Source organism: Manacus candei, unplaced genomic scaffold, assembly GCF_025592945.1.
Source record: "Manacus candei isolate 608988 ecotype Guabito, Panama unplaced genomic scaffold, ASM2559294v1 h1tg000031l, whole genome shotgun sequence".
NCBI classification, from domain to species: domain Eukaryota; kingdom Metazoa; phylum Chordata; class Aves; order Passeriformes; family Pipridae; genus Manacus; species Manacus candei.
In genome coordinates this window covers 384,094-402,802 of record NW_026138079.1, presented here as the reverse complement: position 1 = coordinate 402,802, position 18,709 = coordinate 384,094, and the positions used below count along the sequence as shown (strand labels likewise).

Below are 18,709 nucleotides of genomic sequence, written 5' to 3'. Positions count from 1 at the left end.
TGCCACATCCTGAAGGGCCGAGTCCCTGTTGGGTGGAGCGGGACACTGTGGGCTAATGGAAAAACTCCTCGAGGACCTGACCCTGCAAAGTCTTCAGCAATCCCAGAGAGATGATGGATGTTGTCCCCAGGAGCTCACAGATATCGTCCCCAGGAGATGATGGATCCTGTCCCCAGATGACAGATACTGTCCCCAGATGATGGATGTTGTCCCCTGTCTGCCTCAGGAAGCATTTAACAATTTCCACGATGGCACCCGAAGTGTTCTGATCATGGAATCACAGAACCATGGAATGGTTTGGGTTGGAAGGGACATTAAGGCTCAGCTCACTCCACGCCCCTGCCATGGGCAGGGACACCCTCCACTGGGCCAGCTTGCTCCAAGCCCGCTCAAGCCCAAATTTCAAGCACTGTGTGAGTTATGGGACTTCCAGCTTTGCAGATTATTGAATTGTTCAGGTCCCAAAGGGCGACTCTGGACAAGCCACAGGAGGACAATGAGTGGGAGCTTCCCACTGGAGCGTGGGGTGACACCAGCACTGGGGTAGCCACAGGTTTGGGAGCCAAAGGTGGGACGGAGTGTCCTTGAGAGACCCTCAGAGCCGGGATGGGGCATCTCCTGGAGGCACAGGAGGGAGGGACACGCCGTGTGCATCAGCAGCGCGGCCCAGGGCCCTTCGGGGAGAGCACAAGGAAGGTCTCCCAGGAACCCAACAAAGGAGCCCCGGCCACGAGGACACCGGTACCGAGAAACCCGCGGGGCGAGGCAGGAGCCGAGCCGGCAGCGTCCCCACAGCTGCAGGTCACGGACTGAATGGAGCCTGCAAATTAAATTCCTCAGGAAATAATGAATCGCACAGGCTGGTGCTCCGGCCTGGGGAGGTCGGGGACAGCTCACAGCAGCAGCTGCCCAGCCAGGGGGTGGGGGCACAGGCAGGGACAAGGCTGGGGGTGCTGGGTGGCTCCAGGAGCAGAAACTCAGGAGCTCAGAACTGCAGACACAACCTGGATTTGGACACCAGAAATCCCAGAGTCATTTAGGGATCATCAAGTCCACCCTGTGCCCCATCCCCACCTTGTCCCCCAGCCCAGAGCACTGAGTGCCACAGCCAGGCCTTCCTGGGACACCTCCAGGGCTGGGCACTCCAAACCTCCCTGGGCAGCCCCTGCCAAGGCCTCACCACCCTTTCAGTGAAGAAATTTTTCCTAACACCTAATTTTTCCTGGAGCTGCTGGAGGAAAGAGCCAATCCAGCAGTGCCCGTGGGGATTTGGATTCTCCATCCCAGGAGAAGGAATCCTCACTGACAGGACAGAAAAGTACCAGGATGTGGAGTGGGAAGGTGGTGGCCAAGGCAGACTCCTACTTGGATGGCCAAAGCAGGGCAGAGGGGAATCCCCACAGCCAGACCGGGGGGAGGAACGAAATCCTGCAGGTGCCTGCAGAAGAGGGAAATCCGTGAAAACTGTGGGCAGATGCCAGGCAGGCTGAAAGCTTTGACAAGCAACTGCCTCAGGGGATCCAAACCAGCCCCAGAGCCTTCCTCAAACAATTCCAGAGCAGGAGGCACCACAGAGAGCTCATGGGCCAAGGGGTGGTCCTGGCCAAAGGGGGCCCTTGCGGCAAATGGAGCCTGGAAAGAGCAGAGGGGTAAGTCCCTGGATCTTTTGGGTTTTCCCCAGCACAGGAAGGACATGGAGCTGCTGGAGGGAGTCCAGAGGAGGCCACGGAGATGCTCCCAGAGCTGGAGCCCCTCTGCTCTGGAGCCAGGCTGGGAGAGCTGGGGGGGTTCACCTGGAGAAGAGAAGGATCCAGGGAGAGCTGAGAGCCCCTTGCAGGGCCTAAAGGGGCTCCAGGAGAGCTGGAGAGGGACTGGGGACAAGGGATGGAGGGACAGGACAAGGGGGAATGGCTTCCCACTGCCAGAGGGCAGGGTTAGATGGGATATTGGGAAGGAATTCCTCCCTGGGAGGGTGGGGAGGCCCTGGCCCAGGTTGCCCAGAGAAGCTGTGGCTGCCCCTGGATCCCTGGAAGTGTCCAAGGCCAGGTTGGACGGGGCTTGGAGCAACCTGGGCTGGTGGAAGGTGTCCCTGCCCATGGCAGGGGTGGCACTGGATGGGCTTTAAGGTCCCTTCCCACCCTTGAGAGAGCTGGAATTGGCAGCCCCACCCTGGAATCATGAACCCCTCAGATCCACAAAGGCTTCTGCATTTGGAAACTTTCCACTGGAAATGGAGGTGCCAAGGTCAGTCTGAGAGTGGCATGTGCAGGGAGAGGACAAGGAGTCCCTCCAGCAACTGGAACAAGTGCAATTGGAATAACTGAGCTGTCCAACAGGAGAATGCATTCCAAACTTTATCTGACAAGCACCGACCTTGAGAGAGCTGGATGGGGATGAGGCTGATGAAGTGAACCCTCAATTAACGGAATTGGCGGCGTGAGCGGCGTCTGTTCCACTTTGCTGGGGAGTCAGGGTTGGCTGAGGGACACAGCCAGGGCCATGGAACAGCCACCAGCTCCCAGGGCCATGGATCATGTCAGGCTGGCTCTCCTGTGCCAGGGAGATCTCTGGAGCCACGGATCATGCCAGGCTGGCTTGCCCTGTGCCAGGGGGTCCTCCTGTCCCCACAGCCCGACCTGGGGGCTCCTGCTCCGGAGAGAAGAAGAAAAAAGACAAACCACTCCACTCCTACCCCTGGAAGGGGTTGGTCCCTTGGCTCTGACACAGGTTTCTGTGAACTTTTTGCAGGAAGTAAAACCCAGGAGCCTTGGGACAGGTGGGAAATGAGGGTCCCCATCCCCAGTGTGGCCCAAGGGGACATGAATCATTCCCCTCACCAGTGCTGGGAGCTACTTCCCCAAACAACCCCAAATCCAGCAGCTCTAAGCACGTCAGGAGGGCTCAGGAAGGGATTAGGAAGGGATTAAGAGGAAAATCTTTTACCAGGAGCTGTCTCTGTGCTGGACCCCCAAGGGCTTGGGGAGGGGGGAGACACAGGCCACCCCCAGCTCAGACACCCTGACGAAGTCCCAGTTTGGTGCTGAAAATGGGCTTGTTGGGATAATTCACAGGAGAGGCCCATTAGCTGGACAAATCTACTTAAGGGAGTGAAAGAGGATGATTAATCACTCTGGGATGAAGGCTTGGGATAATCTTCCAAGGAGCAAATAATTGGGCATTAAAGTGGGGGGGAAGACTCTGAGCAGCCTGTGGATCAGTCCTGACTTTGGGGGCTTCCCCATGGGAACCACGTGGAGAAACAGCACAGCCCCCAGTGCCACGGGGCTCCCAGGGTCCCCCTGGACAGGGTCCTGGATCCACCAGGGAATGGGTATTGGAGGTTTGGGGAGTCATGGCCATGTGCTGTCCCTGCCACAGATGGGCTTCCAGGGGGCCCCAGTACCTCCAGGGCAGCCTGGGAAAGTGTCCTGGGAAGGGGAGGAGAGGGGGGGACAGGGAGGATGACGATGAGGTCCTCCCACAGGAATAGGAGGCTGCACGAGGCAGCCTGAGCACCATTCACCTGGGTCTGACAGCCAGATAAACGTGTCCCTGTCACGGCACCGCAGTCGGGGCTCATTCCCAGCATCCCCAGCACTGCATCCAGAGCCAAACCTGCAGCATTTGGCACTGGGGAGGGTCAGCCCAGATAGGCACTGTCACAGCCCAGGGCACAGGACCCAGTACAGCCCCGGGAATGGGATCTGGCACAACCCAGGGCACAGTCCCTGTCAAGGAAATCACCATCAATGTGGTTTTCACAAGGTCAAGGCTCCCAGCCCCAGCAGCGCCAACAGATGGTGCAGCTGGAACACTGGAGAGGAGCAGATCCCGCAGCAGGACCCAACAAGCTTTGTGGGACCCGCTGCCACCCCCAGTGGGACACCAGCGCTCAGGTAACCCGGGTAACCCGGGACACCAGCGCTCAGGTAACCCGGGTAACCCGGGACACCAGCGCTCAGGTAACCCGGGTAACCCGGGACACCAGCGCTCAGGTAACCCAGGTAACCCGGGACACCAGCGCTCAGGTAACCCGGGTAACCCGGGTGCAGGACACTCCACTGCTCCCCGCTCCATCCCTGTCCCGGGGAGGGGCCATGTCCAACAGCAGCTCAGGAAGGAGATGGCTGTGGGGCTTGTCCTTCCCAGGACACAGCCAGGGCCGGTGGCATCATCCTGATTCGGGGGTGGTTCAGTGCTGGGATGGTTCAAGGGCACTGAGCTGGGGGGACTCATCTCCCTCTGCTCAGGAGCTGGGGGGGGCCACACAGGCGCTCAGGGAATGGCTGATGGATGTCCTGTCCCATTTCCCCCTTTTCTCCTGCCCCCACATGCTCCTCCCTTCCTACCCCAGCCAAGGGAGCCTGGTGCCCAGGGCAGTGACACTGCCCAGGGGGGAAATGCTCCCTGAGGCCAGGATGGCTGTCTGGGCACAGGGACCCAATGGTCCCTGTGAGCCCCTTCCAAGGGATGTCCCATAGTCATAAAGTAACTGGTGGATGAATCCCAGTGTGCTCATGGCACCCACTGGCACTGGGAAACCAGTAAGAACCCCCACTGGCACTGGGAGACCAGTAAGAACCCCCTGACCAACTGGGGACTCTCTTGCTTGTTGTCCCTGTACACCAGGTCCCGCAGTCTCCGCTGCTCCCAAATTCCCAGCACAAACCTGTGACAGTCCTGAGGCTCTGGCAGGGCCAGGAGGGAATTTACAGATGTCCTGAGCCTCGAAGGTCTGAATTTACTGGGAATTGTATGAACTTACCTTACACCTCGAGGTTTGTTCCAACAGTCTGAGCACAAAGCACGGCTACAGCTCGACCCCCTGAGCTCCAGCCTGTGGCCAAAGGTGTGGGGCTCACCTGCAGCAGCTGGAGGCACCCAGAGGTCATGGAATCATGGAACAGTTTGGGTTGGGAGGGACATTAAAGCTCGTCTCGTTCCACCAGAGTTGGCCCAGGTGAGGTGACACCACCGGAGCTGGCCCCAGGCCCCTTCACCTGCTGCACCTGCTGTCACCTGCTGCAGTGGCACTGGGAGTGGGGACACGACCCAGCACAAACCAGAGAACTCACTGTGACACACCAGGAGGTGACAGGAGCAGCTGGAGCGTGTCCCTTTCTGCCTTGTGCTGTGCCTGGGCTCCCAGTACCACACCCCCGAGCCCACCCCAGCCCCGTGAGCTCCCAGGAGCTGTGCACCCCACAGGACTCATTCTGGATCACACACAGGTAATTCCACGTTCCCAATGTTTATTCCTCCCCCACCTCTCCCCACAGTGTCAGAACTTCTGGAACTGCTTCTTGGTGCCCGCGGCCTTGGTCACCTTGAGCACGTTGAAGCGCACGGTCTTGCTGAGCGGGCGGCACTCGCCCACCGTCACGATGTCCCCGATCTGCACGTCCCTGCAGGGACACCGGGGGGTCAGGGGCTCCCGGGGCTCCCCTGGCCCTCAGAACCCCAAACCTGGCTGTTCTCCCCAGGAGGGAGCACAGAGCTCCCACAGGTACTGCCCAGAACCTGCCCCATGGTTCAGCACATGCCAGTGGCGTTGTCAGCAGCCCCTCACCCGGGGGACTCTGCAGACCATCGTGAGTTTGGACATCATCACCTGGGAGCAGATTCCTGTGAGGAGCTGGGCCATGAACCCACCTATGTCCCACCCAGGTGTGCCCTCACTGCAGCTTGTATGAGTTCAGCACCACACATGGTCAGTGTGGACAGGTGTGGGGACAACCCCAGCACACCTGGCACAGCCCAGGGACACCTGCACACATGGGGACAGGGACAGAGGGACAGCTGCACACCCCTGGAGCAGGGGGACAGGGGCACAGGGACAGCTGCACACACCTGGAGCAGGGGGACAGGGGCACAGGGACAGGGGGACAGGGACAGCTGCACACACCTGAAGCAGGGGGACAGGTGCACAGACATGTTCTTGTGGCGCTTCTCGAAGCGGTTGTACTTGCGGATGTAGTGCAGGTAATCGCGGCGGATCACGATCGTGCGCTGCATCTTCATCTTGGTCACCACACCTGGGCCACGGGGGACAGGCACAGGTATTCCTCCACGTTTACCTGAATCCCAAACCCTAACCTCCCTCTGGGGGGCTCAGTGTCCTGCCAGGCCACAGGGCAGCTACTCCCTCCCTGCCAGGCCACGCCCTCTCCATTTCTGTCACAAACCCAATTATGGCTCTTTTTGAAGCCCTTCTAACACACTCTCTAATGCTTCCTGCACCACCTGCTCCTGCCCCAGAGCAACACCTGCCCCCCAGGCACAGCACACCCGGGGGGTCCCTGCCAGCACCTGGTCCTGTCACCTGCATCAGTGAAGCCAAGTGGCAGCGTCGTCAGGCCCGTGGTGGGCTCGGCAGACCATCGTGAGATCGGCATCATCTGCGGCTCCAGGACCAGGGCGGGGACAGGCACTTGGGCGGGTTTCCTGCTCCAGGGACCTCAGGGGCCCTGGCCGGTTACCTGCCCCAGGACTCCCCTGGGATTCCCTCGGGGATGTCCCATCTCACCTGAGAGGATGCGGCCCCGGATAGAGACGTTCCCAGTGAACGGACACTTCTTGTCGATGTAGGTGCCCTCGATGGCCTGCAAGGACAGGTGGGTGCCAGGTGAGTGGACACGGCTCAGGTGACACCAGAGCTCAGAGGACACTCATTGCAGCAAGGAATCATGGAGTGGTCCAGGTGGGAATAGCCCTGGAGAAGACTGGCTCTCACCAGCACCACCACTGCCCCTTCCCAAGTGCCATGCCCGCCCTGGGCAGGGCCCTCCTGGGGGCACAGCTGGGGGTCACACAGGCCCTGCCCAGGGCCCCCTCACCTCCTTGGGGGTCTTGAAGCCCAGCCCCACGTTGCGGTAGTATCGAGGCAGCTTCTCCTTGCCGCCTTCGCCCAGCAGCACCCGCTTTTTGTTCTGGAAGATCGTCGGCTGCTTCTGGTACGCGCGTTCCGTCTGCAGGGGGCGGGGTGGGGTCAGCGTGGGGCCGGGAACGGGACCCGGGCACCGGGCTGTGGCACCCTCAGCACCGGGCTGTGGCACCCTCAGCACCGGCGTGGAGCCGGCCCTGGCCCCGGGGCACTGAGGCCCTCCCCCGCCCCCAAAAGGCGCCGGGGGAACAGAGACCTCACACAACCCCGGGGCACCGGGCCTCGTGCCCTACCCCAAACCCTCGAGGCACCGGGACCCTCCCTCCCCCTTCTCCAAACCTCGAATCACCAAGACCCACCCCATAAAATCCGGGGAGCACCAAGATCTTCCTCAGCCCCGGGGCACGGGAACCTCTGCCCCCACCCCAAACCAGTGGGGCACCGAGGTTCCGCCCCCTTCGTCCCTCCATCCCGGGGACACGGGCCCATCTCCTCCCCCCGGCCCCCAAAACCCCGGGGCACCGAAATTCCCTCCCCTCCCAAACCCGCGGGGCACGGGACCCTTCCCCGCCACCCCAGGACCAGCCATCCGTCGCCCCCACCCCAAAACTCCAAGCACCGGGACCCCCCTCTCCCACTCCCAGCCCCGGGGCACGGGTCCCTCTCCCGCCCCACCCCAAACCCCGAGACTCTCCCTCGGCGTCCCGCCACAAAACCCCAGGGCCGAACCCCCCTCGCGCGCCGCTCCCGCCGCCCCTCTCCGGCCGAGGCCGCCTCCCCCGCGGCCCGCTGGCCGGTGTGGGGCCCTGAGGGGTGTCCCCGGGCCGTGCCGGGGGGTCCCGGGGGAGCCCCCTCAGCGCCCACCTGCGTGTCCGCCATCTTGGCGCGCGCGGGCCGAAAGAGGCCGCGGAGCACGCGCGGCGCGGGTTAACCCGGGGGCGGGGCCAGGGGCGGCAGCGACGTCACGTGGCGTGTGACGTCACGGGGCCCGTCGGGTGGAACGTGACGGGGAAATGGAGCCGGGATCGGGGCCGGGATCGGTCCGTGCGGGGGAACCGCCCGAGCGGGACGGCCTCGGCACCCGGCCCAGAGCACCCAGCGCCACGGCCAGGCCTCCCTGGGACACCTCCAGGGATGGGCACTCCAAACCTCCCTGGGCAGCCCCTGCCGAGGCCTCACCACCCTTTCCAGCAGGAAATTCCTCCTCCTGTCCCACCTGAGCCTCCCTTGGCACAGCTGGAGGCTGTTCCCTCTCCTCCTGTCCCTTGTTCCCTGGCAGCAGAGCCCGACCCCCCCCGGCTCCCCCCTCCTGTCAGGGGGTTGCAGAGCCAGAAGGTCCCCCCTGAGCCTCCTTTTCTCCAGGCTGAGCCCCCCCAGCTCCCTCAGCCCCTCCTGCTGCTCCAGCCCCTTCCCAGCTCCCTTCCCTTCCCTGCACACGCTCCAGCCCCTCTGTGTCTCTCTTGTGAGGGCCCAGAACTGGACACAGCCCTGGAGGTCCCTCAGCAGTGCCAGCACAGGGGCACAAAATCACTTACACAGTCCTGTTGGCCACACTGTTTCTGATACAGAAATTACCTCACCTGGGCTGAAAACCTCACCTGGAGATAAAGGGATGACTGGGAGTTGCTCACAATCAATTGGGAACTAGGAAAAAGTCTCATCCACAGGGATGTGAGGGCTGGAACGGGGCATGGTGGGGGCAGGACCCCCGGATTCCAGCCCCTGCCCAGCTCCTCACCGGCGGGGAGGTGCCACTGGGATCTGACCACAGCGGGTTCATCTCCCTGCACTATTATTTGCTATCACTTCATCCCGTTGATTCCCAGCCCTGGTGTGCAGCTGGAGCCCCAGAGCCAGGCTCTGCATTGCTGGGTGGGTGACCTTCCATACTCCTGGGGAAAAAAAGGCTGGAATAAAGCTCGCTCTGTTCCCTCTCCCCAGTGTTTCCATCTTGTACAACAGGGAATGGAGAAAAGCTGCAGTGGACACACTGAGTGACTGCAATAAAAACATGAACTATTGGAATCGAAAATGTGGATGCTCTCCAGCCACTGCTCCTGCAGGACATGGAGGGGTAAACAGGACAGGGAATGGAGTCGCTGCCCTGGGGCACCCACCAGTCCCCCCAACTGCCTGGGAGGTGCCACCACTGGGGCCCCATCCCTTTTATCCCCTTCATCCTCATCCCATCCCCTCATCCTCATCCCATCCAATCCCACCTCTATTCCCATCTTCATCCTCCTCATCCCAACCCCACTTCCATCCAACCTGCATCATCCCCGTCCCTAACCCCATCCATCCTCACCTCCATCCTCATCCCCACCCCAGCAGCACTGGGGAAGCTGCGGGGCGATGGCCATGAACAGGGAAGGGGTCCCAGGGGTCCCAGGTGGGTGCTGGAGCCCCCACACCCCCACACCTGGGGGGCCAACACCAGCACCTTCTCCATGTGCTGCCGCTGCCCCCCAACAGTCACAGCTTCACCCCACGGCTCTGGCAGCACTCGCTGCCCCATGGCCACCCCCCGAGCCCCCCAGAGCTGAGGAGAGGCAGACGTGGGGTGTCTCAGGCCAGCAGTGCCCCGACAACAGCACAGACAAGGGGACGATGCCCTCGACCAGACCCTTTATTCCGAAGGGTTTTACACAGCACAGACACACACACCCCCTCCCCATGCACGGCCCCCCCGCGCCCCTCCAGCCCCACACCCCAGGGGTTGCATAGAGAGCAGCTGGGTGGGCACTGGGGACCCCGGGGGGGCCGAGGGGGGCAGAGCCAGCCCGCCCCGCGCCCCCCCGCCCCTCGAGCCCAGGGGACCCCCAGGGTCCTGCCCTGCCCCCTGGGGCACAGGGCGGGGGGCGGCCACTCGTGTCCAAAGTGCAGCCCTGCCTCAGCCCAGCTCCGCCCCAATAAATTAAAAAGGTCCAAGTCCGGGGTTAAAAAGGGGCCCGGGGGGTCACTCCTCGGGGGGCTCGGTGAGGAAGGGGGAGGTGACGGCGTGGGCCTGGGCGATGGCCGCCAGCTCCTTGAGGAACTCGCTGAAGATGACGGCACAGTACACGGCGTTGCGCACTCGCAGGGCCTCGCCGTGCCGCGCCGGGGGGGCCAGGGGAGGCAGGGGCTGCAGCCCCCCGTCCCGCAGCCCCTGCAGGGCCAGCTGTGCCGCGTGCCGCGCGCGCGTCGGGCTGTTGGCGTGGCGCAGCAGCAGCTCCCCCAGGGACGGCTTCCGGCTGCGGGCTGTGGGACGGGGGGCACGTGGGGGGTCACATCTATGCCCTAGTGCACCCCCAGACCTCCCCCAGCCACTGCATAGACAGCTCACCTCCCCCAGACTCACACTCCCCATGGAGAAACCCCAGGGCTCCCCAGGTCCCAGCACGGAGCCCAGACCCCCTGTTAACACACCATGCAGCCCCCAGCCCTCCCCGCAGCCCCTCATACTATGCGCAGCCCCCAGCCCCTCCCTATAACCCACGCATCCCCCAGCCCCCCCCACCAGCCCACAGCCCCCCGTGCAGACTCCAGTGCTCTGCACAACCCACTACGCAGCCCCCAGCCCCTGGGCAATGCACAGGGCAGCCCCCAGCCCTTAATGCAGCCCCCAGCCCCTTGTACAGCAGAGCATGCAGCCCCCAGGACCCGGCCCTGCCCCCAGCCCACTCCACAGCCCCAACTCCCTGCACAGCCCCTATTGGTTTCACACAGCCCCCAGCCCCCCATGCACCCCCAGTCCCTGCCGAGGCCGTGCCCTCACCCAGGGTGTCGGGGCGCCGCAGGGCAGGGGTGGCCCCAGGCCCCTCAGCCCAATCCAGCCGTCCCCGAGCAATCAGGTACTTCTTGGCCTTGAAGAGAAGCGCTGGGAAATCCTCCTGGCTGGCAGCGAAGCTCTCGATCTTGTTCTTCACCGAGCCCAGCACCTGCAGGACCACAGGATGGAGGTGTCCCAGAGGAAGAGGGAGTCCAGGGGCATGGGAGAGTCCCTGTCCCCACAGCAGAATAACAGCCATGTTCCCGTGGCACTTGGGGACACGGGGCAGTGGTGGGCTGGGCATTGCTGGGGGAACTCAACAGTCTTGGGGGCCTTTCCAACTCTTTTCCGTGACTCCATGAGGGAAGACGGTCCCAGGGAGCCATACCTGGAGCAAGGACTTCACACTGGGCTGGAAGACCATGTTGGTGTTGAGCAGGAAGGAGCGGAGCAGGGGCTGGGGGTAGCAGGCCAGCTGGGCCACCAGCCCCGTCAGCAGGAAGTTGACATAGAGCGAGTTGTGGGGCATGTTCTCCAGCTTCCCGAAAAGCACCGACACGAAGGGGCCTGGGGTACGGGGGGGTCAGGTGGGGGCACAGGGGGGTCAGGTAGGGCCCCGCCGGCAGCCGGGACCCCCACCCCATCCCCCCGTGCCCACCTGTGAAGGGCTGGCTGGGGGGCGGCCCCACCGCCCGCGGCGGGCTGGCCACCACCTGCGCCAAGGGGTCCGGGGGCCGCGACGGCGCCCGCCCGGCGCCCGCGTCTCCCTCAGGCAGAGCAGCGAAGCTGGCGAAGGCCTCCTCCTCCTCACGGGACAGGGGCGGCTCGGGGGGCTCTGGGGGGGCGGCCAGAGGCCCCCCCACGCCCCCGTTCCGCATCTCGGCCTCGATCTCGCGCAGCTCCTCGGTGAAGGTCTCGATGGAGACGCCGGTGCCGGGAGGCTCAGCAGGCGCACGGGCCAGCAGCTCCTCCAGCAGCGAGTCCACGGACGGCAGCGGCTCCCAGCTGGGGGGCTGTGCCTGGGGGGCCCCATTCGGCGCCCCCCCATTGCCCTCCCCCTCGCCCTGGGGGCTCCGACGGACCTTCTTCACCACCACGTCCCCCTCGGGCCGCCCCGGCTCGGCCGCTGTGTGTGCCCCGTTCACCAGCGTCCCTCCATCCCGGGGGTCGGGGCCAGACCCCCCCACACCGGGCTCATCCCCCCCGAGGGACCCCCCCAGCGCCTCTCGCGCCCCCTCCTCGGGCAGCCCCCGCTTCTTAGTCCGCGGGGTGGGGGGCCCCGGGGGCCGCGCTGGGGGGCTGTCGGGGTCAGGCGGGGGGCCGGGGGCGCGGGGGTCCTCGCCGTCGTAGGGGGCTGACCAGACGCGGCAGGCCCAGGCACAGCGGTCGATGCTGCGCCGCGCGTCCCGCAGGTATTCCAGGTAGTTCCTGTCCAGCTCCGCCACCTCGTCCCGGGGACCGGCACAGGGGGGGCTGCCCGCGGGGGCACCGGGGGAGCGGGGGGCGGCCGCCTCGGCGGGGGCCGCGCTCGCCTGGCGCATGAAGAAGGAGAGGCGGGACGGCGTGGAGGGCTTCGGGGCCGGGGGGGCGTCTGCGCCGGGGCTGCCGTGGGCTGCGGGGGGAACAGGGGTCAGCACCAAGCTGGGGGGGAAGGGGTTTGAGGGGCTGTGGGGGGAACAGGGGTCAGCACCAAGCTGGGAGTGGGGTTTGAGGGGCCACAGGAACGGTGGGAAAGGGTTTAATGCTGGGACAGGGAGGGGATCTGAGTGGTCACAGGGATGGGCTCAGCTCTGAGCTAGGATGGGGATGGGGTCCCAGGGGCTGTAGGGATGGCATAGGAGCACTCAGCACTAGGACAGAAAGGGGGTCCAGGGGCCATGGGGACAGCAAGAGAGCCCAGTGCCAGGACAGAATGGGAACAGGGTCTGAAGGGCCACAGGGATGGCACAGGGGGCTCAGTCCTGGGATGAGACAGGGCCTGAGGGGCCATGTAAAGCCTGGGAGGGGGTTCAGCATCAAGCCAGGATGTGTAGGGGGTGCGAGGGGCTGCGGTGCCATACCCCTGGCCCGGGATGGGGGCTCCTCCTCCCGGTCGGGGGGCGGTGGGGGGCTCTCGGGGCGGCAGCAGCGTGGGATGAGCGACAGGAACTTGGCCGCTGTCTTCCCGTAGATGTCCAGGTCCCGCACTGCCCGCTTCTGGCTCAGCATCACATGGCTGCAGGGCAGCAGGTACCTGGGGGCAGGGGGGCACGGAGGGGCTGCAGGGGCGGACACCGGGACAGGGACACCCCACTAGACCCCAGCCCCTTCACAGCCAGGCAACAGTGTGGCTGCCCCACACCCACATGCGCAGCTGGGAGCAAAGCCCTGGGTCCCATCCCAGAGAATCCCCTGGAATGGGGTGGCAGCAGGTGACCCCCCCGAGCCCCTCCGGTCCCCATTACCTGAGCACCAGCTGCAGCATCACGTCCTCGCAGTTGAGGCTGAGCAGGGTCCGGAACAGGCTCAGGGACACCATGCACAGCTGGGGACAGCACAGGCATCAGGGGGGCAGTGGGGCAGGTGGGCTGGGGATGGGAACGGGATGAGGATGTTGGGGATAGGGATGTCGGGGATGGAATGGAAATGGGATGAGGACAGGGATGATGGGGGGCCGTGGGGGCCGCAGGGGCTCACCTGGGAGTTGCTGGTGCAGCCCACCAGCGTGTCCCAGTCGGGGTGAGTATGTTGGGGATGGGAACGGGATGTGGGGGGGCCATGGGGGGCTCATGCAGGAGTTGCTGTTGATGTGGCCCACCAGCGTGTCCAGGATGGGATGGGGATGGGATGGGGGTGTTGGGGGGCCACAGGGCTCACCCGGGAGTTGCTGTTGATGCGGCCCACCAGCGTGTCCAGGATGGTGGCGTTGTCGTGCCGGTGCAGCAGCACGAAGCGCAGGAAGGTTTTCAGCAGCGCCGTCTCGCTGACGCTGCGCAGGAACAGGTCCAGGTATGCCGTGCTGGCGATCATCTCCTCCACCGAGGTCTGTGGGACGGGCACCACAGGATGGGCACTGTGTGGCCCTGCCCACCCACACAGGCAGGGGTATGGGCAGCAGACCCACACTCTGTGCCTGCTCCTGGGGGTCCCTCACCTTGTGCAGTGCCGGCCCCATCACAGGCACGAGGAACCCGTTGTGGACGTAATCCACCAGCTGCTTCTGCACCAGCGGGTGGGCAACCTGTGGGGCCACAGGGAGGGTCAGGCAGCCCCCTACAGCGCTGGGAGCCCCCCACAGCCCCTCAGAGCCCCCCGGCCCCACCTGGATGACAGCGTTGCAGAACTCGAGCGAGTTCATGAAGAGGACGAGGGAGGAGACACCAATCCAGTCCTCACGGCGCAGGAAGTGCCAGTCATCCCCCCGCACCTCGATCTTGCGGGGCAGGGAGGAGTACAGGGCGCTCAGGCCCGTGGCCAGCACCTGGGGACACACCTGGGTACTCAGCTGCTCCACGGCCCCTCAGACCTCCGGCCGCTGGACCTGACCAGCCTCCTCTGAACCCCAATCCCACAGGAACCTGCCCCCCTCCAGCCCGGCTTCAGGCAGGGCAGCTGGGCTGGGCCCAGTGTCCCACTCTGGCCCAAGGGACCGGCCCCCTTGTCCTCAGCCCAACACTGAGCCCTCCATCATCTTCAAGCCCCTCCATCATTCCCAAGCACTCCATCTCCAGGCCCCCTGTCACCTCCAAGCCCATCACTTGCAGACCCTCCATCATCCCCAAGTCCCTTGCCATCTCCAAGTACCCCATCATTCCCAGGCCCCCCATCACCATGCTATCTCCAGGCCCCCATCACCCCCAAGCCCCCTATCTCAAAGCCTTCCATCACTCCCAAACTCTCCATCACCTCCAAGCCCCACAAGATCTCCAGACCCCCATTATCTGCAGACCTCTCCCATCCCCAAGCCCCCATCCAGGGCAGCGCTCCTCCCTCCAGGCCTGTCCGTGGCTCCAGCCCCAGTGGCCCAACCCAACCATGTCCCAGCCCTGCCCCAGGCAGGGGAGGCCCCGCTGGCCAGTCCGTACTGGGCAGAAGTAGGAGTTGTCGGTGATGGACTGTGCCACGGTGCGGTTGCTGGCCGACATGGCCATGATGAGCAGCAGCGCGTCGCGCGCCTGCTGGCCCCGCGCGCCCTCGTGGTGGATGAAGGGGATGAGGAGCGAGAAGATAATGAGGTTGGCGGGGCCCTGGTCCGTGTGGCTGTGGAAGAAGAGCTCCAGGATGGCCGGCTCGCGGGCCACAGAGACGCAGAGCTGGTTGAGCAGCAGCACCAGGCTGTTCTCGAGCGGGGCCGAGGCGGGCTCGGCGCACACGCTGAGCAGGCGCAGCAGCGGCGTCAGCACCGCCTTGTGCCGCAGCAGAGGCTGCTGGGCCTGGCTGATCAGCATCTCGTACAGCTTCAGCTGCTCCACCTGGGAACGGGGACACGGACGGGGTGGGAGAGGCACCGAGACTCCCGGGTCCATCTGCTCCCCCGGCGCTGCCCAGCCCACCACTGAGCCCCATCCCCAAGTGTCACAGCCAGACAGCTGTGAAATCCCCCCAGGAGTGGGGACTCCAGCCCTGCCCTAGGCCACCCGTGACAGGGCTGAACAGCCCTTTCCAGGAGCAATTTTCCCCAGTATCACAGAACGATAGGACGCTGTGGATTGGAAGTGACCTTAAAGCCCATCTAGTCCCAACCTAAATCCAACCTGAACCTCCCCAGGTGCAGCAACCAGCCCTTGGCCTGGCTGACCCTCACCCCACCACCCTCACCCCTTGAATCCAGCCTGTCCCAGCCCCCCGCAGGCCACTCACTCCCGCAGACCCCTCCCCGCCCTCTCCACTCCTCATCATGGACCTTCCTCTCCTCGGTGAAGTCTCCCTGCAGGTGCCAGCACAGGAGCTGCTCCAACAGGTTCTCAGCAGCCACGAACTCCAGGATGGGCCCGCAGGCCATGTCCCCATCCCCCTGGGACCTGTCCCCATCCCGCCGGGGCCGGTCCTCGGCCAGCAGGTTCAGCATCTGGTAGGTGTTGTTGCGGACGGCGCTGAGGTCGTCGGGGGCCGGTTTGCTCCCGCGCCGCTCCAGGATCCGCAGCACCTGCGGGAGGGGGCACACGGCGGTGGGTGCCGGGGGCTGGGAGATGGGGGGTCCCTGCCACCCCTGCGCCCCACTCACCTGTGCCCAGTGGTTCTTGAAGACCATGAGGCAGGTCTCGGGGTCGGCGGTGACGGGGGGCTGCAGGCTGGCACTGCGGGGGGCTCGCTGCCCACCCGCCCGCGGTGTCAGCTTGCTCAGCCAGCTCATCCTCTCCATGGGCACGCGGGGCACGGCAGTCACGGGCAGCGCCAGGGGGCCCCGACCGCTCCGGCTGAGGCCTGGCACCGCCGTGGGGGCACGGGCGAGCGAGCGGGACACCGGGGTCCTCTCTCCATGCTGCTGCCAGTGGCTGCAGGGAGAGGGGAGGTCAGGGACCCCCAGCCCGGCTCTGCACCCAGCAACAGGGAGGGAGGGAGGAGGGGAGGAAGGCAGGCAAGCTGGAGTGCCGGGAGCTGGGCCAGGGCAGGGAGGGCAAGTGCGCTGGAGCAGCGGTGGCCGGAAAACTCTGGATCCCAGCTTTGCTCACACCCAGAGCCGGACTTTGAACTGGGAACCAGCCCAGCGCGGGTGTGGGGAGCACCCAGCACCCACCGGGACAGCTGGGACAGCTCCCACCCCAGGCAGCATCACCCACAGCCGGTGTGGCATGATGGTGCTGCCAGGGATATTTATAGGGCCCTGTGCCCCAGAACCTCCACCACAGGCACCGGCACAGGACCAGGCACCGAGTGTCCCCGGGGGAGCCTGGTGACATTGAGACACCAGGAGTCCCCCAGCAGCACGTGGGGAGAGCAGTGGCACCAAGAGCCACTGCCGCAGCCCCCATGTGGGGCTGAGGGAAGTGAAAGCGCCATTAAAGACACCCCAAACCGCAGGAGCAGGAAAGGGAAGTGGCCAGAGCCAGGGTAGTGGGACACAGCACCGGCAGAGCCAGCTATTTATACCGGCACAGCCGGTGTCCCATGTCCCACCCACGCACCAGGGCTCATGTGGCTGCTAAAGTTAGACCTGCCGAATGCCGGGGCAGTGCCAGCCCAGGGCCCAGCACCACAGCCCTGCACAGCCACAGCACGGACACAGAGCCAAAGGCCACAACGTGGCACACCAGGCACAGGGACCTGTCTGGCACACAGCCAGAGCCATGCCAGTGGGATAGGGACACTGGCTGCTGCCACCAGCCCCATCCTGGCACCAACACCCCAACACCCTGACCCGGCAGCTCCCACTGCATGTGAGGGGACACAGCCAGGACATGGCACGGGCCGTGTCACCGGGCGGGGCTGCAGCGAGGGACTGGCAGCAGGGGAGCAGCCGGTGACCAGGGCATAGGGAGGTGTCTGGGTGTCACCAGGGCAGGAGCACCTGGGGTAGGGACAGCAGGGGCACGGCCACCATGGGTAGGGGGTTGCAGCCAGTGCCGGGGGGTGTAGTTGTGGGCACCGGCCCCTCCTATGCACCTTGGGAGGGGGAGCATGGTGTGGGGTCACCCGGGGGGTCACCGCGGGATGCCAGTGGTCCCGGTGACGCTGAAGGCTTACGCGCGGCTGTGGGCTGTCCCACCCCGGGGCTGCTGTTCTCCAGCCCGCGGGAGGTGCTGCCCACCCGGGCACCCCCAGTCCCGGGGCCACGGTGATACCGGGACCTGGAGTCTCACAGACCCTGGGGTCACGCAAGACCGGGACCTCCCCATGCCCCGGGGCCGGGCCGCCTACCTGGGTCAAGGTCGCGGCGGTCCCGTCCCGTCAGCGCCTCACCTGGGGAGGGCAGAGGAGGCGTCGGACGCGGGGCCGGGACCCCCCGGGACCCCGCGCCGCTCCGGGCCCCCCCGGCACCGGGCCCCTGCCCCGCGGCACCGCGACCCGCCCAGGCCCGGCCCCGCCGCGGCTCCCGCGTCCCGGACACGGCCCGGCCCGGCCCGGGCGGTCCCGCACGGCCAAGGGCGGGCGGCGGCCCGGGCGCCCCAGGACCGCGGCGAAGCTTGGCCGGCCCGGCTGCGGGGCCCGCCCCGCCCGCGGTGCCCCCCGCTGCCGCCGTCCCCACGCGGGGCGTCCCGCTGGCGCTGTCCCGGCCGCGCCGGTGCCCCCGGTCCGTCCCGCCGCCGCTCACCGCCCGCCCCCGCCGCGGGCCCCGCGCGCCCGCCGCCATCTTCGCGCCGCGCCCGACGCACCGCGCGCCGGCCCCGCCCACCAGGCACGGCCACGCCCACCACACCTTGGGGGCGAGCCCGACCGGGGGGCGTGGCCGGGCCAGCCGAGCGCTGATTGGCTGCGCTGCCGGGGAACGGGGAACTGCGAACCCCGAACGGGCACCCCTGGGACGGGCACCCCTGGGACGGGCACCCCTGGAACGGGGCAGCCCTGGAACGGGTACCCCTGGAACGGGTACCCCTGGAACGGGGCAGCCCTGGAACGGGCATCCCTGGGACGGGCACCCCTGGAACGGGGCAGCCCTGGAACGGGTACCCCTGGAACGGGCACCCCTGGGACGGGCACCCCTGGGACGGGCACCCCTGGAACGGGTACCCCTGGAACGGGGCACCCCTGGAACGGGCACCCCTGGAACGGGGCACCCCTGGAACGGGTACCCCTGGAACGGGCACCCCTGGGACGGGGCACCCCTGGAACGGGTACCCCTGGAACGGGTACCCCTGGAACGGGCACCCCTGGGACGGGGCACCCCTGGAACGGGTACCCCTGGAACGGGGCACCCCTGGAACGGGCACCCCTGGAACGGGGCACCCCTGGAACGGGTACCCCTGGAACGGGGCACCCCTGGAACGGGGCACCCCTGGAACGGGTACCCCTGGAACGGGCACCCCTGGAACGGGGCAGCCCTGGAACGGGGCATCCCTGGAACGGGGCACCCCTGGAACGGGGCAGCCCTGGAACGGGCACCCCTGGAACGGGGCACCCCTGGGACGGGGCAGCCCTGGAACGGGCACCCCTGGGACGGG

At 65.9% G+C, this 18,709-nt stretch overlaps 2 protein-coding genes and 2 non-coding genes across 4 annotated transcripts; all 4 read right to left on the bottom strand.

Moving 5' to 3' along the window:
- Positions 1-5,235: 5,235 nt before the first annotated feature.
- On the bottom strand, positions 5,236-7,869 carry RPS11 (ribosomal protein S11). The gene is made up of 5 exons (XM_051791277.1): positions 7,748-7,869; positions 6,837-6,968; positions 6,527-6,602; positions 5,906-6,035; positions 5,236-5,405 (listed from the first exon to the last, which is right to left on the bottom strand). The coding sequence occupies exons 1-5, from the start codon at positions 7,760-7,762 to the stop codon at positions 5,282-5,284; spliced, it is 477 nt and encodes a 158-aa protein (XP_051647237.1). The 5' UTR covers positions 7,763-7,869; the 3' UTR covers positions 5,236-5,281.
- On the bottom strand, positions 5,524-5,613 carry LOC127472740 (small nucleolar RNA SNORD35). Its single transcript, XR_007905149.1, has one exon. It is a non-coding gene; the product is annotated as a small nucleolar RNA SNORD35 (small nucleolar RNA).
- Positions 6,319-6,403, bottom strand: LOC127472741 (small nucleolar RNA SNORD35). The gene has a single exon (XR_007905150.1). It is a non-coding gene; the product is annotated as a small nucleolar RNA SNORD35 (small nucleolar RNA).
- Positions 7,870-9,491: 1,622 nt separating the features above from the next.
- FHIP1B (FHF complex subunit HOOK interacting protein 1B) lies at positions 9,492-17,945 on the bottom strand. Its single transcript, XM_051791193.1, has 14 exons — positions 17,863-17,945; positions 17,469-17,510; positions 15,835-16,105; positions 15,514-15,756; positions 14,696-15,082; positions 13,933-14,091; positions 13,765-13,851; positions 13,488-13,655; positions 13,076-13,155; positions 12,692-12,864; positions 11,290-12,243; positions 11,020-11,198; positions 10,638-10,800; positions 9,492-10,120 (listed from the first exon to the last, which is right to left on the bottom strand). The coding sequence occupies exons 3-14, from the start codon at positions 15,970-15,972 to the stop codon at positions 9,840-9,842; spliced, it is 3,012 nt and encodes a 1,003-aa protein (XP_051647153.1). The 5' UTR covers positions 15,973-16,105; positions 17,469-17,510; positions 17,863-17,945; the 3' UTR covers positions 9,492-9,839.
- Between the last annotated feature and the right edge of the window lie 764 nt (positions 17,946-18,709).